General features: G+C 35.8%; 1 protein-coding gene across 1 annotated transcript in view; it reads left to right on the top strand.

Annotated features, from left to right (window-relative positions):
* The window catches only part of ANKMY2 (ankyrin repeat and MYND domain containing 2), a gene marked incomplete at both ends in the record, with an annotated part of 29062 nt that extends 7560 nt beyond the window's left edge, over nt 1-21502 (top strand). Inside the window, 8 exons of the mRNA XM_084230927.1 lie at nt 2175-2313; nt 4018-4116; nt 6339-6499; nt 11769-11983; nt 13050-13185; nt 17483-17611; nt 19315-19444; nt 21318-21502. Coding sequence (XP_084087053.1) covers nt 2175-2313; nt 4018-4116; nt 6339-6499; nt 11769-11983; nt 13050-13185; nt 17483-17611; nt 19315-19444; nt 21318-21502 — 1194 coding nt within the window. The remainder of the gene's footprint in view (nt 1-2174; nt 2314-4017; nt 4117-6338; nt 6500-11768; nt 11984-13049; nt 13186-17482; nt 17612-19314; nt 19445-21317) is intronic.
* Nucleotides 21503-24312: the final 2810 nt, after the last annotated feature.

Raw genomic sequence — 24312 nt, 5'->3', positions numbered from 1 at the left:
CCCTATTATACAGCATGGCTTTAGTACTAGAAAGTTAACTGAACTTAATTAAGTTCCTCATGCAAAAGGGGAAGGGGTCTTGTTAATGTGTTATCCACACATGGGTAGTAAAATATCAGAAAAAAAAAAATTAAAGCAAAAAAACTAATAGATGAAGTCTCCTTATTATAGATTAATAATCCAAAAACATGTATATCTTAAACCTCCACTGATAAGATAATACACCCTTGAGATTCATTTTGAAAAGGTAGAATTCAGGGGCCTCCCTGGTGGCGCAAGGGCTTAAGTTGCAGCACTATGAAGCTATCCTGCAGTCATTGCAGCACAAGTTTGATCCCCAGCCAGGGAGCTAACTCACATGGCACAGCAGACCTTTCCTGTGCTCCCCTCAATAGTGTATTTCAATTAATCCACCTGTTCTGTTTCCCACTCTATCTCTGGTGAATCCTCTCACCCACCCCCCCACACCCCTGGACTGTACCCCAGTTCTTATATGCATAAATAAATAATTTTTTTTTAAAAAGGTAGAATTCAAAAGGAGAATTTAGTAAGGCCACAATAATATCTTTCAGAAATCAATGAGTAGAAAAAAAATGACAGAAAATTTGGATAACCTAATTAACATTTTATGCACTATATGAAAGACAGAAAAAAATAGTACATCTCCTTTTTCCATGGGTCATTGATAAAAACATGTTTTATAAAGGGAATTTTAGTTAATTTCAACAAGTTCACTGAACTCAGTATAATACTTTGAAAATGAAACTATGCTCCAAATAATAAGACATATAACTTGATATATTATTTAATCCAAATCATCTTTGTGTAAAAGAAGAAATAGAAGTAGAAGTTGCCAGTGATTTAGAATTGAAAATACAACTTTAATCAAAAGCTGTGTTCTGTGTCCAAAGTGAGAGAGAAAATTTTGTAGCTTTTGTTATACTTTCAATCTTTGTGGTATTTCTCAGGTTTTAACTCATGAAATTAGAATAAAAAGAGTAAGGAATACTCAGAAAATAGAAGAAAGGAATTAAAAAAAGTGTAACAGTAACAAAATTTTAAAAGCCATCTAGAATACAAGCAACAAAAGATAAATTGGAACTCCTCAAAATTAAAAACTTGTACTTCAAAGCATGCCATCAAGAAACTGAAAAAAGTTCACACAAGTTTTGCTAATTATATCATATTAAGAACTCCTACAACTCAATAATAAAAAGAACAAATAACCCTAAAACAAATGAGAAAAGGATCTGAATAGACATTGCTTCATAAAAGACTGGAAATAACCAATATACACTTTAAAAATGCTCAACATTAGCTTCTAGGGAAAAGCAAATCAAAACAGCAATAAGATACTACTTCATATCTACTAAGATGCCTGTACTCAAAAATGTAGATGATAACAAGTATTGTTGAAGATGTGGAGAAATTGGAACCCTCAGGCATTGCTGATAGGAATGTAAAACATTGTAGCTTTTGTTATACAGTCTGGCAATTCTTCTGATGATTAAACATAAAGTCACCACATGAATAGCAATTTGAAGTATGTACCTAAGAAAAATGAAACCCATATCAGCTCAAAAAACTTGGCAATGAATATCTACCAGCTGATGAGTAGATAAACAAAATATCCATACAATGAAATATTATTTAGTCATAAAAAGGATATTTCTGCAGTTCAACAAAAATAAAATAGATGAATTTGTTAAATAGCTTCACTATATCCTATGGTAGAAATACACCATACAGAATTACACTTACCTTTTGATAGGCATTCTATTTATTTTGAGGGTTTTTTCCTTAGGGTTATTTTGTTGTTATTGTTTTGGTATGCATTTGTTCTCTTTTCATTTGTTCTTGTTCCCCTGGGAGCTGATAATATGTGTAGAAATGAGCGCTTTGATAAACCTGGGATCCAATCCTTGCCCTGCCATTTTTTTAGTCACATGAGTTTGAACAAGTAATCTTTTTGCTAATCGTAGAAAAACCTCAGGTAATAACTCTTTTTTCTCAGTGGTGTATGAAAGAGCCAACAGAAGAAATAAACATAAAAATATAGAGTATGAAAGTTGTTTTAGTACCTTATATGTATTTTGTTTTTAATTGACTAGCAGGACTTGCCCATAGATGGGGGGAAAATTAAGTAATTGGTATATTTTTTCTCTCTATTAAAGAATGGAATGACTCCTCTCATGCATGCTGCATATAAAGGAAAGCTTGATATGTGCAAATTACTTTTGCGACATGGAGCCGATGTAAATTGTCATCAACATGAACATGGATACACAGCCCTCATGTTTTCTGCTCTTTCTGGTGAAGTTTTAGCATTTATTCTAAAATACTAATATTGGTCGCCCATACAGATTGGTTTTAAGTTCGTGTCTCTTAAAATGAAATGCATTTTTATTATAGTAATTTTAAGATCAATTCTTATGAAAAGGAATGGTGGAAATTGGTTTTTGAAAAGCTATAATGTATGCAATGTATTATAGATGTATGAAATATATGTTATATAATTAATTTGGTGATATGTTATTTAAATCAATTGAGTCCTGTTATTGTCAATTTTTTGTAAAGAATTGAAGGGCTGGACCCTTTCAAGTTAGTTCCTATGTCTTCATATTTTGAGGAAATATGCAAATTCTTTGTTTTCTGAGAGAAAATATCTGTTGTGTACATTTATTTAAAAAATTATTCTAAAAATTGTCAAGTTAAAATAAATAGCTATTGTAATAGAAGTGTCTGCTTTCACAGGCACTTAGGTATTAAATAAAATGATCCATTTAGGAATATAGTCTGATTCAAGATGCTTATTACTTGCTAAATAAAAACAATTGTGGGATACGTGAATTTACCTATATTTGTTGCAGTTTCTTAAGAAAATAATGATGTGATATGATATGATATAATACTTTAAAAGTGTAATAATCTGTGTTTTGATAATCCCAGAATAAGAAATCATTTCTAAACATGACATCATGCCTAGAGCAGTCCACATCGATCAGTTTGATTACCTCAAAATTTAACATTTCTGTACATTGAAGATACCATAGAGAGTAAAATACAAGCAAAAAACTAAGGAAAATATTTATTATATATATTAAAGGGTCATAGCATTATATATGAGGAATTTTTACAAATAAATTATTAAAAGACAAATACTGCATAGAAAATTGGACAGAAATTTGAACAGAGAACAAAAGAAATACAAGCTCATGAACCTACAGAACATTTTAATAATCAGAGAAATGCATATTAGAACATTAAAATGATCATTTTTCACTTACGTTGGCAAAAAGAGAGAATGATAATGCCCAGCACTGCCTTAGGAACTTCTTTGCACCGATTTGGGAAGTACATGTCAGCCCCACCACTTGGGAAGGCAGCCTGGCAAAATGTATATAAAGTATGCATAACCTTTGATCCTGTAATATTTTACAGCAACTGTTTGTAAGGAAATCAGATTTCAAACTTGCAAACCAAATCAAACTAACAAAAATTAATTAAGAATAGATTAGAACAGCAAAATATCTGTAATGATTCCAATAGTGAAAGAATGCACTATGAATCCTAAGTCAGAAAAAAATATAGAGGTAGATTTCCCAACTGTTATTGATTATTCCAGGGCCTGTCATTGTGAGTGATAGGATAGGTTAGTAGCTTTCAAGAGGGACTTCTAATCATTTTAGCTCTTCTGTCTTATTTTGATACTTTTTGCTTTTTTTTTTTTTACTTTATACTAAGCGTGTCTTTAAGAAAAATATGATTTTTCCTTAAAAAGTGATTCTCAATTCCATGCTATTTTTGTATTTCCTGATATATTTTCCAGCAAATAAAGTTAAATCTGAGTGGGTTTTTATAGCATTTTACTCTTAATTATAGTGATGATTTATATTTTAGAAAATGAGATGGAAACATAAAACTAAGGGGGCGGGGAAATAGCACAGACAATTTAGAAGTGGTTATTGGAATTGTGTGTGCCTTAATTTTAACAGATAAGTTTTCTTTTAACTCTAGGTAACAAAGATATCACGTGGGTGATATTGGAAGCTGGTGCTGAGACAGATGTTGTCAACTCGGTGGGAAGAACAGCTGCTCAGATGGCAGCCTTTGTGGGTGAGGTATTTTTTTTAAAGATTTATTTATTTATGCATACAAGACCTGGGGTACAGGCCAGAGGTGTGGGGGGTGAGAGGATTCACCAGAGACAGAGTAGGGAAACAGAACAGGCAGACTGACTGAAATACACTGCTGAGGGGAGCAGCGGGTGAGACAAGAGAGGTCTGCTGCGCCATGTGGCTAGCTCGCTGGCCACCTGGGGATTGAACTCGTGCTGCAAAGGCTGTGGACAGCTTCACAGGCTGCGCCTCAACCCCTTGCGCTACCAGGGAGGCCCTGTGGGTGAGATTTTAATGGCAGTTTTAATTTAGGTTTAACCCACAATTTCCTCCTGAAAAAGTGCCTCTTCACTTATGGTATAAACATTGTCTTGTCTTTTTTTTCTTTTCAAAATAAAAAACAAAGTGTTTACAGCCCACTGGGTTTTGTCTAACTTAATAAAATACCTGTTGGTACTTTGGAGGTAATGAATAGCTATTTTGAATTTTTACTTTGTGAGATACAGGGAATAGTGGATCCACTTTAGTTGTAACCAAATGCTTGAGTGAGTATGTTTTTATTTTGCTAAGGGAAGTAGTTTAACCTAACGTTTAAGAACAGGAATGGTGGAATCGGCAATCCTGGGTTGAAATTCTGACTTGTGCTAGTTAATAGCAAGTTACGAAATGATTCTGGCCTTTAGTTTCCTCACTGTAACAGGATTGTATAGTTGTTGAAAGGATTAAAATGAAATGAGAGGCTTAAAGAGCTTTATATGTAGCGCTAAATAAATGCCATCCTATACTATTGTAAATAAAAAGTACATGGTGCAATTCTTTCATAGCAAGGAGCATAATAACAAACTAATATATAACCGTTTCATAATCTTCCTTATCATTTTGCCTGTTAACTTTTAAAATTTGAAACTTTCTGTAGTCTGTGAAAGTCCATTTACATACTGTGATTAGCCTGCTTAATTTAATTTATGTGTACTTGTATGGTGGCTGTGGAAGTGGTTGATGTCAGTACACATCCCACCAAAGAAACTATCATTGGAGGCTTTCCATAGGAGTCCAGTAAAGCTGACAGGTTCCAATAACAATGGAGGGCAGTGCCAACATCTCCATACCTGAAGGCCTAGGGTCAGAAGCCAGCAGATAATTCATCATATATTGAGGTACAAGCTGGAAGCCGTTTTAGTCTTGAGTTCTTCAGCAACTTCGAGGGCAGCTGAGTCCTCAGCTAGCCTCAAGTACCAGGATCAGCCTGGTCCACAGTGTACTTCCTTTGCAGGTCACCTCTTGTCAGCAGAATCAAGCAGATGCTTCTAGGACCCTGTACATGTGGGAAGGGGCCACGTCAGCCTCCCACAGCCGACCACTCTCAAAGAGCTCAGTGTCAGCCCCCTCCCTAAGACTCTCCACCACTAGTCTCTCAACCCTCATTAGGCAGAGAGGAGGAAGTCTCTTCTCCAGAGAGCTCAAAAAGCCTGGGCCTGCAAATGAGCCCTGCAGATTCTGACTTCATGCCAACAGAGACCATTTACTTGCTCCAGACAGTAAGTGGAGCAGTAATAGGGAGGAGGAAACAGCAGGACACACTTTCAAGCCACCAGCTTGACCAGGGAAGGCCTGTTTTCATAGAACCACATTTACCTCTTGAGATGACTTAGAGATGAGGCTCAGGGAGCTATGAGAAGCCATGTGTGGTAGGGAAGCAAAAAGCTTTTATTCTAGGTTTTACATAAAGACAAACCTTATCTCAAATTCAAGGGGAGAGATGAATTTTCAATATTAGTACTTATTTTAATAATAATAAAATAACTTTATATGGAATAAAATGCTATTGAAAGAAAAATCTGATATGGTTATTCTAGGTTTTACATAAAGACAAACCTTATCTCAAATTCAAGGGGAGAGATGAATTTTCAATATTAGTACTTATTTTAATAATAATAAAATAACTTTATATGGAATAAAATGCTATTGAAAGAAAAATCTGATATGGTTAGGAAAGTATGATCATCATTTGTGTAAGGGCAGAAAAGAGACATTTATATTACAGCTTTTATAAAATATTTAGGATCAATATTTTTTACTCTCCTCATCTTCCTCTAATCTCCTTCCCTGAAAAAAAATCGATACATGTCTGCTAGGAAACATGGCAATATAATTAATAAAAAATTAGAAAATGTCTTATATTTAATAATGAAATACTGAATTTCCTTTTTTTATTAAAAGGTCAACATGATTGTGTGACTATAATCAACAATTTCTTTCCTCGGGAGAGACTGGATTATTACACTAAACCCCAGGGACTGGATAAAGAGCCGAAATTACCCCCAAAATTGGCAGGCCCACTGCACAAAATTATCACCACCACAAATCTTCATCCTGTCAAGGTAGTGTGTTTATTATATTTGCTTTAAATTTAAATAATGCTTCAACCCTTAAATAAGGGTTTAAACTGCTCTGATTAAGTGGGATAAGTGTCTTGGGCTTTATAAATGTAGAGCTTGTGATGGGCTATCTTGTTGAGACAGTTAGAGATGGAAAGCATGATGGGCTCAGGAGGGAAAGGAAGGCAGAGGTGGGTTCAGCTGAAACCTAGTTTCCACCTCATCTCACGGGCAGTTGTGGACCGCTAGTGACTCTGGAAGAGGTATCATCTGCCTTGGTGGAGGGCTTTTTCCAGAGGGAAAGGACAGTCTCCCAGAGAGGAAAGTGAGTGGCTCCTTTAGATGAAGACAGTTCCCGGAGAAGGAGGGAGCCCAGGCTGGGGCCAGATGCTGAGGTCTGGTAAAAAGGATCTGGGTGGGGCACTAATAGCACCTTCTGCAATAATTATCCTTCCAGGAAATGTTCTGAAACGTAATCATGAACACATTTTTTAATGCAAATAGTTACTTGATGCATTTAGTAATATAGTTCTTTCATAGTTACTTAAATCACAGATTTTCAAAGTTCATAGACCAATCTGTAAATTGAAATGGCTTAACTAGGAAATTTGAAGAGCCATTCTGAACTATTTTTCATTGATTTTTTTTCATATTTTTAAAGAGCCATTTTGTTTGTTTACAAATGATTTTTTAAAAATCAGTCCAAATGAATATAATTTCTTCAGTGAGTCATCACAGAAAATTTCATGTATTATATACTGATACTGTCCTTTTTTCAAATGTCAATGTCATGTATCTTCATTTGTGTTGTATAGATTTGATAGCATTTCAGAGCAATTTGGGTCAAATATTGAGGTTTTTCTCTTAATATAATATGTAACCATAATATAGTAAAATAGATTTTCTCAGAATAACTCTTTTGAAGACTAAGAAGTTATAACTTCTTAGTACACAGACTTATTTCTTTATTGCTACATCCTTTTGTATACAATTGTTGAAGCTTAAGGAGCAAACAAACCAATAAAAACATCTGTCATGTAGCCCTTTACTCAGATTAATAACCTGGGCCTTCACGAGAAATGATATCTAAATGTGGAGCTGGGAGCAAATGCATAATAATAGCACATCATTTGCTTTCATCTGCTCTTGTCAAAAAATCCCATAGACTGGGGGGGTTAAACAACAGAAATTAATTTCCTCACCATTTTGAAGGCTGAGAAATCAAATCAAGCTGCTGTTGATTGGGTTTCTGGTGAGGGAAGGAAGCTTTCTGGCTGCTAGGAAGCTTTATTTTCTTTGTGACCTCAGGTGGCAGAGTGAGAGAGTCAGTTCTCTTATGTCTTCTCTTTCTATCATATCAGGACCCCACCCTGATGATCTCATTTAACTTTAATTACCTCCTTACCTATCTCAGAATACGTTCACATTAGAGGTTAGGGCTCAATATATGAGTTTTAGGAGGACACAGTTCAATTCACAGAAGCATTATATACCATTTCCACTATACAGCTGTAATACACGATCATAATGATAGTAGTAATGTAGAAGAATAATTAAGATGTGATGAGTTTTTAGTAGTTGTTACTTTTGTTTTGAATATACTCTAATTGTAAATTTCTATAATTTAATTTTTAATATGGGCTGTATTTAACAACTACTTCTCAAGATTCCTGCAGTTTTTGTGATTGGCTCTCTGGAGTTGATATCAGCTAGTTCCAGCACACCATAGCCATTGAAAATTAGTACCCAAGCTGGTATTAAAACCCATGTATGTGTCTGTCTGTCTTATCTGTTTACCTACCTACCTACCTGCCCATACATATATATTAAATTGCAATATAATTGACATATCACATTTATTTGTTTAATGTGTACACTATATATTTGTATATAGTGTGAAATAATCACAATGTCTAGTTAACATTTATCACCATAGTTATAATTTTTTCCTTATAATGAGAACTTTTCAGATTTACTCTTATAATGTTTATATTTCAAAATACAGTTTTAAAAGGATTTACTTATAGAGCTTAAAAAAAGATCTACTCTCCTAGCAACATTCAAATATGCCTTATAGTATTAACTATAGCCCCTATACTGTTCCTACTGTAACTTACTATTTTATATGTATTTTAAAAAAAACAATTTGTACCTCTGTTTTTACTTTATAAAATTCAGTATTTTACTGAAAGAATCCTAAATGGGCAAACAAAAAAAAAATAAGCCATAAATTGCATGTTTGCATTTCTGGTGGAGATTATAAAGAACTCATAATTAAACTTTTAAAAAATATCTCACCTCTTCTGTGTTACTGTTTCTCCCTCCCACATGCAGGAGAATTCCCCTAAGTAGTATCTCCCTCTCCATGGTGCTCTTTCTTTTACACTGGGTGGAGTAGAAAGTATTTTTCCCAAGGATATAATATTTCTCAATGGAGAATTTGTATGGTTTTGATGCCCTTGTTCTCTCTCCAGTCTGAACATTATATGAAATTGGAGCTTATATTAATTTGAAGAAGTTTCCCTATATTTTTCTTATTCACTGTCTTTGTGTCTGTGCTTATTTCCCTTGAGATTGCAACTATCACAATATAGTAATAATTGAGTCTGTAGAGTAATTTTTCATGTTTACATGGAACTTAGTCTCTCAGGATTAAATGCCCTAAGAAATATTATACTTCCAGTTATCTTTAAAGGTATATATTTTGAGTAAATTAGGCATATTTATACAGGTAAATTGTACAGATACGAAAACTGAAATAGCCTACCTTATATATTTTTAGAGCATCTGGTCTTATAATAGAGATTATTCTATGATTGTATTACCTTCTTTTAGACCAGACCTTGTTCTCTGAGGTATAGATGATTCAGTCAACTTGAAAGCCTTTCTATTTATCCATACTTAGGATAAAGCTTAGCCAGTTGCTTTTGTGGTGGTGCATTTTCTTTGCTCTACCCTGTTTCAAGCTGGCATGGGTCTTCATAGGGAAAATTATAAAAAATAACTGTAACAGCCACACTCTGAAGCCAAAGCCTTTTCAAATAAGCACAGAAATTTTTCTCAGTATGCAATTCATCTTTTGGCTACAGTACACCTAAGACAGCTGCGTCCAGGTTAAGTGGCTGCTATAGCAATAAGGTGCTTGTTTTCAAAAGGGACTTTGGGAATTGTGCTGATGCCCAGATTACGGAGGTTATAAAGGAGAAAAACAGAATGACAGGGAAAATGGTAACAGAGTTATGCAGATTCTATCAATCATCAGGAGGCAGAGTGTGTAAGTGATCCTGTCTTTGTTAACATGATTTTTCAGACTCAGATTTTTGACTAAATGTTTTTTAAAATGGGATCTAAAAACATAAAAAATTCAAAATGCCACTGTATAATATTTTAAGGTAGCACTTCTTTAGGCCTTGAGACATATCAGGCTTTTTTTTTTTTTTTAAGATTTATTTTTATTTATTTATAGAAGCACTGGGTACAGTCAGAAGCGCGGGAGGGTGAGAGAATTCACCAGAGCCAGAGCGGGGAGCAGAGCAGGCAGAAGGACCGAAGTACACTGCTGAGGGGAGCAGCGAGGCGGCAGGAGAGGTCTGCGCACCATGTGGGACCCTCCTCTGGTGGCAGGGGAGCAGCCGGGCATCGAACCGGCGCTGTAGAGGCTGCAGGCAGCTTCACAACCCAGCGCTCAACTGCTGCGCCACCAGGGAGGCCCCATATCAGGCTTTTAAAGCATATAGGAATACATTCATTACTCCTTAAAATTAGTAATATATTTATCATAATGCTACAGAGATTTATATTAGTTCAAATGTTATTCTTTTAGGTGCAATTATGTAAAGTTTCAGTAAGCTCATTATAGAGCTATGATGGTTATTTATCATTTTTCTTTGTGTATGTTGCTGTGTATTATAAAAATAACTAAATTCTAGTATCTTTTAAACCAAAGAATTCACTGTCTGGATTTTGTTGAGATTTTTTTTTTAAAGAACTCCCAGTTGTACATTTAAGATGCTATGGTTTGCTTGTAAATACTGTATATGAAAATATTAAGCAAACAGCTTCATATAATTGCTGTTGACAGCAGAGGTATAAATAGGTAATTAATGAGTGTTCTCTGCCACAAGATAATATTTTATATGTGTTATTGTGGGGAAAGTTGACAGCAAATTTACCAGTATGGATTCTGATCATACTTCATGAAGTCTAATAATTTGTTTTTGAGTGCTGTATATTAAATAAATACTAGATTACTCATCAATCAAGAATAGCTCAAAATCACATTTTAATTTCACAGGACTACTTCATCTATGTTAAATTTCTGAGTAGGAGGCAAAGCGTAGGTTTTATTTAAGTTAACAAATAATCTGTCTTCATGCGTAAAGTGAAGGATCTAATTCATCTGTTATTCCCAAATATTTACATTACCCTGAATAGCTTAACCACCACTGATGACTTTCTGTTCTATGCGTGCATTTGTGCCCACCTTACATGTTTACTTTATTGTTGTCACTGTGGATTTTTATAGTTGTCTTATTCAGACCTCCTTAAGGTTATCTACCCTATAACAAAGCCATGAATTAACTATTCTGTTACACTATATTTGAGCTGAATTTGTGCATACATGGAAAGTATGAACTCATGCATCAGATTAGATAATATGCTGATATTGCTTTAGAACCTCTTTGTCCTTTCCTTTCTGAACTGTTCTCATTACTGTAGATTATTAGGAGCATATTAGGAAAATTTCCATAGAGAAATACAGTTAATTGGAAAGCAGTATATATCCTTTGTTTTAAACTTCTTTCTGTAAAAATCTCATTTCCTTATAATTAATAAGAATTAATGAGATTTGCGTTTCTTATAGCTCAGTAATATTAACTGAAAGTAGTGATCAGTGACTTGCTACTATATATAAAGAGAATGTAAATGGGCCATGTTTTGTCTTTAGTAAAAGTGCTTTTAGCAGTCAGTAAATCCTCGGCTCTGAGTGGAATACCAACATCTGCATGGTGTTGGTTTAGCTGCATGGCAGATCACATGAAAATTTTGATATTACAGAGTTCAAGAAATTTCATGATATCATCATCCTTATGTTTCAATTTTATAACTTTGATCAATGGCAATTTGCATTCTGATTTGAAGTAACATAGTAAATACATGTTCCTTAGAAAGACTTAATATGGTAATCTCTTGAAGTCAACCAAAACTGACTACCTAATTTGTACATGGAAAAGTCTTGTGGAATTTCTGAGTTCACTGGAATTTCTTCTAGATTGTGATGCTTGTAAATGAGAATCCTCTGCTGGCAGAAGAAGCAGCTCTGAATAAATGCTACAAAGTAATGGATTTGATATGTGAGAAGTGTATGAAGCAAAGAGACATGAATGAAGTATTGGCTATGAAAATGCACTACATCAGCTGTATCTTTCAAAAATGTATTAGCTTCTTAAAAGACGGAGAGAATAAACTGGACAGTCTGATCAAAAGGTACTGTTTTTACAAAGTCACATATAAAATATACTCAAATTGTTAACATCTTAATATATGAAGCCTCATTATAAATTTAAAAATTAAACATTTTAGTGGCAACTGTTACTGTTGATTATATTTAGTCTGTAAAAAATGAGAGCCGTATTACTGCCTCTTGAGTGTCTTAGATTGAGATTATCTAGATTAGGTGATAATTTCTACACAAATGTTTTGTTACGCCCAAATTATAGGTGAGGAATCTGAGGTTTGGAGAAGTTAAATAGAGTGTACAAGATGGCACAGTTTAGAAGGGCCTCTCAGTGAGCGCTATAACCTTGATGGGTCACCATGATGGCAGCCTAACTTCAATCCCCAGCCAGGAAGCTAACCCACATGGCACAGCAGGCCTCTCCTGTCTTGCCCACTGCTCCCCTTAGCAGTGTATTTCAGTAGATCCGGCTCCTCTGCTCCCCACTCTTCTTCTCTGGTGAATCCTCTCACCCCTCCTTACCCCTCTCACCTCTGGCCTACACCCCAGTTCTTGTATGCATAAATAAGTTAAATAAATAAAAATCTTACAATAAAGGAATAATTCTTTAAAAAAAAATAGAAGGTCGCCCAATTCAAATTGGAGGATAGGTGTGCTGTGCATTAGGCTGCTGCTCAGAAGTCAATATATCTGTTCCTGTACCTGGGAGTCATGTGTTAACCTTGTTCTCTGACCTCCAGGGATCAAATTCTCTTTTAGTTTTACTGAGAAAAGTGAACTAAGTTAAAAGGGTGTGACTTGATGAGAGTTTTTATTGTACAAATAACTGACATGGTAATGAGTAACTAGCTAATTCAATAAACTTTTAATGTTTTAGGGCAGGGATCACTTTTGTAAATACACCATGGGCCCCTAAACTTGGTAAGGCTTAGCCTTACATGCAGGTAAACAGCAATTAAACTAATTCAATAATGATTTGAGAGACAATGAAAATCTTAGTAGCAAAGAAGAAACTACTAAAACGTTCATGGGTTCATCTGGGAGGAAATGCTTAATGATTCAACTGCAGTAACATTTTAAAAAACATCTTTTCAGCTTATTAAAAGGCCGAGCTCCTGATGGCTTTCCAGTCTATCAAGAAAAGATCATTAGAGAAAGCATCAGAAAATTTCCTTATTGTGAAGCTACACTCCTCCAGCAGCTGGTGCGAAGCATTGCTCCTGTTGAAATTGTAAGGCTCCTTGTAACTAAGTTAACTCTTCTAGTAAGACATAATTGCCATATTTTGTACAATTAGAGGCAAGTTTTCTTTAACATTTATTTTTGAAAATTTTCAAGAATAAATGTAGAGATAGGTTTGCACATTAACTCTTTCCTATTTGTCTATTTCTGTTCCCGTGATCCTATTCTTACATTTATATAGCTTGTGACTTAATAAACAATATTTCCCTGTGTTGGAAAGTAATTGGATATAGTGGAGGTTTTTAAGTTCTTCTGTGAAACCTTTAAGGTTGGGTATACGTCCGCTATAATGCATAGAGATGTACCCTTGCAGGTTGTGAAAAATTGGCACAAAGTCCTACACTTGACTGAGTATGTTGATGATCATCAGGCAGAGAGAAATTAGAGATGAGCTATGGGAAGACTCATTATATGTCTTGATAAACAATCTCAAAGGGTATCCAGCTCCTTCTATTCTACCTTAGTGGCTCTAATTAAATTCTCCATACTTAAAAAATCTCTTTGTACTGTCCAGCTATGGGAAATGAATTGGTTCATTTTATTACTGTTTAAATTACTGACCTTTTGCTACATATTTATTTAAACAGTATTTCACAAGACACTCCTTGCCTTCCCTATTTTTTATAAAAGATTTATTTATTTATTTATTTATTTATGCGAGCACTGGGTACAGTGAGAAGTGCGGGAGGGTGAGAGAATTCACCAGAGCCAGAGCGGGGAACAGAGCAGGCAGACTGACAAAGTACAATGCTGAGAGGAGCAGCGGGCGGCAGGAGAGGTCTGCGCGCCATGTGGGACCCTCGCCGGTGGCCAGGGATGGAACCAGTGCTACAGAGGCTGCCGGCAGCTTCGCAGCCCAGCGCTCAACCGCTGCGCCACCAGGGGAGGCCCTTGCCTTCCCTATTTTGAATAGGTTTCTGTTCACCTAATCTACACCAGTCATACTTTTACACATTGCAATCTAATCCTTTATCAGCTTTTGTCTATTAGGCAAAAAATCCATCCTGACATTGCTTCCTCCCTCCCTCTGGCAATTCTTGTTCTTCTCTGCCTTCTCCACACTGTTACACACATCTACACATTCTAATTGAGAAAAATCAGGACTAGACAGGAGTTCTGGGTGCCCCCTTTTACATTAAGATTTCATCTATTCAGAACATGAGATAAAGAAAAAAGACCAGAGCAGATAAGATGATCTCATGAAGTTCATGCATTAATTTATGCATGAAAGTGCCCCAGGATTTCACACAGGGATTCTTTACCCTTACTTTGTAATAAACTTGGTTATTGGGAGTTTAAGTTTGGGAAAAAGCAAAGTTAGAAAATTAGGAGGGTGGCTTTTCAATTATGAATCAGTTTTGGCTATACATATCAAACTCTAGTCAGCCGTGAATTAAATAAATAAGGGTCTATTTATTCATATATACTCAGGCCCAAAGAGAGGCAGACTGGATGTGACTCAGTGCCTCAAAAATGGAGTGGGGACCCAAATATTGTCCCATTTTCTGAATTCCCATTTTTAGCTATATAGATGCTCATATTCATGTTTGTTACCTCATGATTGCAAGATATCAAGATTTTTCCTCTGGGCTCACATTCACGTCCCGGGGAGGCAAAAAGAGGAAAGCATATACTCCCAGAAACCTGTCATCTGAGCCATTTCACCACTCTGAGCTGCACATACCTCTGTGAAAATGCATGTTTTGGGCTGCTGCTTTGATAAAAAAAAAAAAAAATCATGCTTTTGTTGGAAAGGAAGTTGGAGGAATCATTATCAGAGAAGCAACTAGCAGTGCCTGCTGTGGAGTATGTCCAGCACTAAAGTGGTGGCTTATTTCCTACTTCAAGGGGAAAACAGTAAAACTAAAAATAACAGCCCAGAGTACTAAAAAAATATAGAGAAAGCAGGTCGGTATAGGGATCAACAATTCTTCTTAATCTGTGCCATAAAATAATGTATAGTTATAAACATTCATGTTTATCTAGTGATCAGAATCATTGAGAAAAGGTTTCTTAATAAAGAGAAGATAGTATGGAATGCATTTTAGGAAAATTTCTTTAAAAAATTTTTTGGTAAGAGTTATACTTTATTCTCTGGAAAACTTTATCTGAAATGCTTATAGTTGTGAATGTCCCAGATAGCCACTATTTACTGCTAATAGGTTTCATTATACCTCAGGTTCGTAGGTGTCTGAAACAATGCCAACCTTTCCTGTAATGTGGTGGTTCTCAAGGCTGGCTGCCATGAGGAGCTCCTGTGGTGCCTCTTGTCAATGCTTATGCCTGTGCCCTCCTGCAGAGCATTTGATTTGCTCTGCCTGTCACAGAGCTCAGCAGGGAGTATGAGGCATGACTTTTTAAGAAATGTTGCTCCAGCATTACAACAGATTATAGTACTAAAGATGTTAAAGATGTTTGCTTTATCAGTTAACAGTATATAACTTAACTTCTACATGGCTACTTAATAACTCTGATTTCATAGAAGACCTTGAATAAACTATCCTGTTTTATTTCCATCTGAATATCTTGCTATGGAAGGCACTCTGGTGCTAATTAGATCTTTTTTTTTTAATTTAATTTTTATTTATGCATACAAGAACTAAGGTGTAGGCCAGAGGTATGGGGTGGGAGTATGTGAGAAGATTCACCAGAGACAGAATGGGGAGCAGAACAGGCGGATCTACTGAAATATACTGCTGAGGTAAGCAGTGGCAAGACAGGAGAGGTCTGCTGCACCTGTGGGTCAGCTCCCTGGCTAGGGATAGAACTCATGCTGCAGTGGCTGGTGATAGATTGCTAGAGCTGAGACTTTAACCCCTCCACCACCAGGGAGGCCCTTATTAGATCTTTATTTAACAAAGTAAATGGCAAAATTTTATGTACAACAGAGCTGTTACCTAACAGTGACAAGAAAGTTTCCCTATGGGTACTCAGCTATACCATCAATTTTTTTCTGAAGCAGTAGTTCATATTAATAGTAATGGGCCTAGCAAAATGTCCTTTGGCTTTACTTTGGGTTGAGAATGTGAGTGTGTGTTCTGACTCCTACAAAAGTCTCAGTTTAGGCACTTTTGTGAAAAAATATTTGAATATGAAAGTGTAATTGTTGTAGAGTCCTTTGAATATATCATAGTCTGCTGATTTGTGAATCAGACTGTACCTGACTGAGTACTCTAGAAATTATATAGATTAACTAGTGTCTAATGTGATATTAATTCCAGTAGTTCTCAAACATTTAGTATCTCAGACTTACCTGAGGATGATGATAATAATAATGCAGGTATGTAGACCACATCCTTAGAGTTTCTTATTTGGTAGGTATGTGATGGTTCATGCCAGACAGACAAATATTTACCACTGTAATTTTCTATGTAAAAATATTTCATAAGTCCTCTTTAGCAACCCATTCTAATCTTCAGTGGCCCGATAATAATAATTTTCAGGCTTTCAGTTTTTCTGAATACCCTGATGGTATTGTAGCTATCTCTTTAATTAGTTTGAAACAGCTCAAAGATAAAAGTGATAAATTAATTACAACCCATATTAAGAAAGTAGTTTCAAATACTCTTTAAAATGCTTAAATTGGGGCCTCCCCTGGTGGTGCAGGCGGTTGAGCGCCATGCTGTGGAGCTGTCCACAGCCTCTGCATCACCATTTGATCCCTGCCAGCCAGCGAGGGTCCCACATGGCGCGACAGACCTCTCCTGTCTCGCCTGCTGCTCCCCTCAACAGTGTATTTCTTTAGTCTGCCTGTTCTGTTCCCCGCTTTGTCTCTGGTGAATCCTCTCAGCCTCCACCGCATCTGGCCCGTACCCCAATTCCTGTATAAATAAATAAATCTTAAAAAATAAAATGCTTATTTTACCAAAATTTTAAGAAATTAGGATAATAAACATTTGTGATGTGTCCTGTGTTCCACTGGATTGTATATTGTCTTCATGTCAGTTCTCAGAAGAAAATCTCACTGAGTTCACTGTCCTGTGTCTGAATCTTTATGGGTTTCTTAAATAATCCTAAATGAAAAACATTTTTATTCCAGAATGGAACTAATTTTTTCTCTTCAAATTTTGAATCCCGGACTTATCTTCCTTATACTTTGTGTAGAAAATGTATACTCGAAGAGTATTTGTCATGTTGTCATAGATCAAATGTGTGTCATCATCTTTAGCCTGGATGAGCTGTTCTCATGTATCGGTTTCTAAATAGCATCGTTCCTAGGGTGTCATTCTTGTAGTTTTTCCATGGTGACTTCAGAGTACTTTTTCTCTTCTTCATATCCACTCTAGGGTTCTGATCCCACTGCATTCTCTGTGCTTACCCAAGCAATCACTGGTCAGGTGGGTTTTGTCGATGTTGAATTTTGCACTACCTGTGGAGAAAAGGGAGCAAGTAAAAGATGCTCAGTGTGCAAAACGGTAAGAATGAAGTTCTTTCAGTTCATTGCCATCTAGTTTAGATTTCATCAGGTTGATCATTGAGTTTTAACATTCTGTAAATATAACTGTTGGCATTAGTTTTCTAATAATTCTGATACATTAGATATGAAGTATTACATCTAACAAGTTAAAAGTTATTTCAGAAGAAAACTATAGGATAAGTGTGGTTCTGCCAGACACCCAAACTGCCCCAGCTTCTTTGTTAAGCACCATAAAGAAAGAAAGAATAAGAACAAATGCATGAATGAATGAATATGACAAAATTATCCATATGGGACTAAACTGCTACGGATATGACAACCTAGAATAGGAAAAGTCATACAATATTAAATCTTGTAATGTTGACTTTATTTGTAATCTCTTCATCAACTTTTCCTTGAGAAACTACAACTCCCTTCTGACTGTCACCAATCTTTCATCTCTCTGGACTGCACCACCCACTTCTGTCAGAATTATCTTTGTAATGGGCATATCTGATTGTGTTCTTCTCTTGTTGAGATATAACCCACATTCCCACATGCATGCATATTTACTTTAACTTTGCTTTATAGGTGATGCTAATTTCCTATTTTTGATTTGAAAATTCTTCGGCATATTAATAAGCTCATCACAGTCTGCTGTAACTTTCTTCTCCAGTTTTATCTCCTTTAATGACTTCTCTGAACCTGAGTTTCACAGGATGTGAAATGGGAGGCTAACATTTTGAGAATTAAATGAGGCCATCTATATCAATTAATTATGGCTACATTATCAAACACATTCCAAACTACAGTTTTTAAAACTGCAGTTATTTGTTGTTCCTCCCATGTTTGTGATTGGCTGGGCTCAGTAACCAGGCTGATCCCATTCTCATGGTAATGGCAGAGGAGAAAGTGGGCAAGTCAAAACACATGAGGCCTCTTGAGGTGTAGCTTTGAAATTGCCATGCTGACTCATGTGTTGGCCAAAACCAGTCACATGGCCAAGTTGTAATTCTCCTTCCCTGTATGTAGTAAAAATAATTGAAATCACATACGAAAATATATGGATGAAGGGGAGAGTGAGAAATTGGGTGCAGTAGTATAGTCAGCAATATTATTTATGTTTAAGGGCTTGCCTAGCACAGTTCATGGCACATAATGTCAAAATCTAAGTTCCATTTATACAAACTTGCCATCCTTGTATATGACATTCACTTTCCTGCTCTTACATTTTTGTACAAGATATTCCTTCCACTTGATATACATCATTTCTGTTTCATCTGTTGACTCCCTACAGCTCAAGTGAGTCACTGCTTCTTCTGTGTTTCCATTGGTGTTAATGTCCTGTGCTAGGTTTAAGTTATGGTGTTGGGTACCTACCTCCCTCCCTACTGTCACTTCTTGATCTTTCTCAACCCTGTCTTCCTCTGGGACAACAACTCTATCTTCTTTGTCATTGTACTGTACAAAGTTCTGGTACAGAGCACGTTCCTAAATCATTTGTCGAGTCTTTGGCAGACCATTTGTTATATATCCATTATTAATTTTAAGTATATGCTAAAAATTTCAAATATAAATCAGTAAATATTTATACTTTATGGTTTTAAACTAAAGTATTGAAAACTTAGCATTTTTCTAGCAGAGTTCTTAGTTTAATGCCATAGTTAGAAAGTCATGGAATCACAGCCCTTGAAATAAAAATAAGACTATAATTGATTTCAGGTAATGTATTGTGATCAAACCTGCCAGAAAACGCACTGGTTTGCCCATAAGAAAATCTGTAAGAATCTTAAGGACATTTATGAAAAGCAACAACTGGAGGCTGCCAGAGAAAAACGTGAAGAGGAGAACAGTATGTACTTGAAAACCAAGTTCATGTCACTTCTTAGTGGGAAAAGGATGGGTGATGATATTAACACAGGACACACAGGGACCGAGTTTTCTCTGGGGACCAAGGAAACTTGGAGGCAATCAACATAAAGATCACACAGAAACACAAATGTCTCCCTAATTGGCATTTTTGGTCACCTTAAATATCACTGAAAACAGAGATAAAATTCTAAGAAATATAGTTTGTTTTACAAGACTACCCAGGAACAATGGAATTCTTAATAACTATTCACTTATGTTTTGCTCACAGAGGATTTTAAAGTATTTGAAATAAGGAAATAATTAAATTTTCCTTAATAGCTACTTAAATTTTTAAGGTTGGAAGCTTTTTAAATTTCTTAATTCAATTACTAAATTGCAGTTACTAAAATTCTAGAGTAAATTTATATACAGATTAAATTGCAGCTCTAAGATACAGGTTACATTTCTACAAGTGTCAGGGCAGTGAGTTCCATATTATTTTTTTTAACTCCTTCCCTCATAAGGTACATGAATCATTTTCATCAGAAACAGTGAGTTGCTTCAGCAATAATACACATATTGGAAAAGTGAGCCATCCTCACTCCAATACTCAACCCCAGAGAAAATCATACATTTTAGGAAAGTGTGTGTCATTTGAAAATGTTGCCCAGGTAATTGTAACATGAACTACTTTTGTTCTAGGACAGCCCTGATATTGAATGGGTTCCTGGCTGTGGGTCCTCACCCGCGCGCTTAAAAGGGACTTATTAATACTCCACTACAGACACACACAAAAGGTTTATTTACAAGGGAAAAGGAAATAAGGAAAATGTACAACTCAGGGAAAAAATAGGGAAATAAAGTCTTTAATGCATCCTACCCGATCCGCCGACCTGGAAACCCAAAGTCACTCTCAGAGCTGGCCGGATGCTGCAAGCTGGCGGAGAGCCAAAATGGGGGACCCCCCCCCCCCAAAGCCCACTTGTCTGCCTTTATACTAACTTGGCTGCTTAAACCCACCCTCAGGTCCCAGCCACCTTCCCTTTGGTGGTGATGGGATTTGGAGTTCCCAGTGTCTTTGGCTTTGGCCTGGGATGCGGGTGGAGTCCACAAAGCCTGTATGAAATTAGCTTTAGGACATCCTTTTCCCCCTAACACTTTCACTGTCGTCTCAAGGAGCCATATCCCCTTTATTACTTGGATGAGAAGTACTATTAATTAGATCAACTGATTTATACAAAATTAAATTTGTACAGTTTACTATGTATGAATAAAATGTTTAAATAGTAAGGCTTTTTGATTGCCACACCTTTTCCTATCTTCTTGACCAGGTTTATATCCTGTGTGTTGAATAGGAAATTACAACTGATCATTAAACATTGAGAAAACTGGATTATCTGTAGAATGAGAACTTCTCGTGGTTAACCATCTGCAGTTGCCACACGCTATTTTAAATGTTACAAACAAGTGGAAGACAGGCTTCCTTCCACAAATGGAAGATGGGCTCCCCGCCCCAACTTCATAGATCAGGAAACAACCTTGTATAGGCAATTACCTACCCAAGTTCAGCAAGCTAAACTTGGATAAAGTTGTATTCAAATGCAGATCTTGTCAGATCCCAGACAGCAATCCTGATTTTAAGACCTGATTTGGAGGCAGGGGTCTGAATTCAAATGCCTATTCTGCTACATTACTAACTGTGAAGCTTTTAGCAAGTCATCAAGCCTTTCTCTTCTCAGTTTCCCTGTTTTCAAAATCACAGTAAGATGATCTACCTGATGGTGTTTTTGAAGGTTAAATAATTTAATACACATAAAGCTCTTAGAAGAGTATCTGGTACATGGTGGAAACAAAATGTGTTTTCTTTTTATCAGGTGGCAAACTTGATGTCAATTCTAACTGTGTTGATGAGGAGCAGTCAGAGGCTGAAACAGCAGTCTCCCAAGAGGATTCCCATTGCAAAGATTCTCTAGAAGGGGAGCAAGAATCTCTTCAGGGTGCTGCTGTGCTGGAAGGTCTGCAGGATGCTCCTGCAGGTCCACAGGCACCTGAGGAATAAAAGCAAGCGCAAGCGCCAGCAGATGGTCCTCACCTTGTCAGTAGCTGGAGAACTCATGTGACTCATTGCCTAGTGACACTGCATGGCACTGTGGCAGAATTCCACATTTCACAGAATAAATGCTTTCAAGCAAAGCTCTGTATAAAACACCCTAATTTCCTAGTGATTTCTGTCCTGTAATTGGATAGATATTCCTAGGGAACATTTTTTATTTCAAAATACAGAAGAAACATTTCATTGCCTTTCAGAGACCAGATTCCCAGCAGTTGTTCTCAAAAAAATAAATCTCCTTTAAAAGGAAATGCATCTAAGGAGCTAAAGGGCAAGCAGAATAGGTGTAGGAGAGGAGCTTTTTTGGGCAAAAAAAATTTCTAGCCACAGAAATGGGCAGTTAAAAGAATTCTGACTTACATGTGAGTAAAATGCATTATAAATATCATTCACAGTAGTGAAGTTCTATTTAGTAGGAAGCAATGAAATGAAGAAAAGCTGTATGTTAAAGGTAAAGCATCTTTGCCATAGTCCAGCTCTAATTTTCTGTAACAATTATCCTGAACATTCTGAATTCTGTGTAGTTCCTGCAATGATGTTTTATCTAAAGTATTAATACCTTCAGAAATGCTAAATCTCTCAGAAGGAACTAAGACATAACCAGAATTATTGCAGCATGTGCATTAAGATGATGTTTCATGAAATTTTTGATTAAATAGTGGCTGAACATACTGTGTCTACAATTCCTGTAAATCTAATTCATGTGCCATATTCCACTTGAAAGGCTCACTTTTATCTCCTGTAAGCTTTTTGGTAACTCTTCCTGTCAAGATACTGATTTATAACCATCATTTATAGATGTTCTGGCATCCAGTTTTAATGTCCACAGTATTTAAACAGAAGAGTATGATATCTGAAGAATGCTGTGTTCCAAAGTAACTTGTCTTGATTGTAAAATAAATTGTGCCTATGCTATAACCAGCTCATATCTTGTTTAATAGTTTATTGCTGTCAGTGGGTTGCAAATACTAGAGAGGTATTAGAGAACTTAAAAAATCATCAGAAACTTAACAAATATTGATGAACAAAGTAACAATTTTATAATTATTTTAATACATACAATTACAAATCAAAATGACTGGAGTTCTTACCATACTTTATCAAATTCACATCTTGCTGGTTCACCTCTTCCTTTCACTTAGTTCCCTCTCAGCTCCAATACATACATCTTCTGCAGATCCTTTATCATGCTGCTTTATGAAGACTTCATTTGAGTAAATTCGATATTAAGGGTTATTAACTGGATAAGGAATTCAGTGGACAGGTTTTGTCCAAAGTTATAAATCACAACAAGCATTCATCAAGGTTCCTCATTTATCTTTGTGCAATGAAATCATCCTCCCAGGCTGCTCTCTCCCACAAATATGTTTTTTATCAGAGTTCTCTGAATTTTAATTATTTTTTGTTTTTGTCATTCTGTATTCTTTGTGTTATTCTGTAGTATTATAATGTGTTTGAATACCATGGAGGGTTGTGAAAAAGCAACAGAAAATAGGAAAATCAAGATATATGATCTGTAGAGGAAATTTTCCCCTTCATTGAAGTGAATGCTAATATGAATCAGAACTCTAACACAACAATAACTGGCATAAATAGCAACTTCTAAATGAGACAACAAAGCCTACAGATATAAACCAGGTCAATATCAAAGTGTTCCACAGATACATATCAGGGAGGCGAGGGTGGGCATAAAATGGGGTTTAAGAGAAAATGAGGCTCGTTCTCATTATGATCCCTTCCTTTGTCATAGTTTAAAATTTAGACATTTTTTTCCATTGTAATATTACCAAAATTATCTAAATCCCAATTATTTTCTTTTCTGCCATGTTGAATTATTTTCCATATGCTATCAAAATTTTTTTCTCAAACAAAAATAAGACCTAAAGGATTAGAATAGTCTTACTTTCTATATTATATATATTATACCTAGTGCTGATGAAACAGAATATTAAATTGGTCAGTGAGTTTATAAGGAAATTGGATTCATGCATTTAGATTCAGTAGATGATAAAATTGGAATTTCTTTTATCTCTGAGTTATTTAGTATTCACAGCAACCCTATGAATTACTTTATTTTTATTCCCATAGCACAGATGAGGAAGTTATAGTTTAAAGAGGTCAACTAACTTACCCAAAAGTGCAGTACTGGGACTCAGTGAGGGCTGGAATTTCAACTACTACATTGTATGTAGTATATTGCCATCACCGTACCATCTCTGCAGACATAAGATAGTTCTTAGAGCTCTGATTAAAATCACTATTTTACAGGATGTCGTGGATATTCTCAGGCCTTAAAAAGGTGACTGATTTTAGTCACCCCTCACGTATATGAGTTTAACTAGCACTGGACACTAAAGTAGATATTTACAGTGTTTTTATCTTTTCAGGATCCCATCTCCACTGATACTAAAGCAAATCACTGCCCCTCTTAAGTGGGAATCTCCACCTCTTCCAGTTCAGGTAGTTTTATGTTTGTTGCCAGTAGTAATGATCTGCTTTTGTGGCACTAGGCCAATCAAAGTGCTTCCCAGAGCCTGAAGAGGGGAGATTTTATGTTTCTCCCTTGAGAAACAAATCCATTCAAAAAATAAATACATCTAAATAAAGCTCAGTGGAAAATGAAGGCATATCATTTAAATTTTTGAGATTCAAATGCTCAGAAAAATATAAAATGGAAGTTTTGAATTAGATTGTAGTTATTTTGGTTATAAAGGAAACCACCTACACTAGGTGTTTTTGCATCTCTACCATATTTATTT

This window comes from Talpa europaea (assembly GCF_964194135.1).
Source record: "Talpa europaea genome assembly, chromosome: 3".
In the NCBI taxonomy this organism is placed as follows: domain Eukaryota; kingdom Metazoa; phylum Chordata; class Mammalia; order Eulipotyphla; family Talpidae; genus Talpa; species Talpa europaea.
Note: the sequence above shows the minus strand (reverse complement) of the source record. Positions and strands in the feature narration are given on the sequence as shown.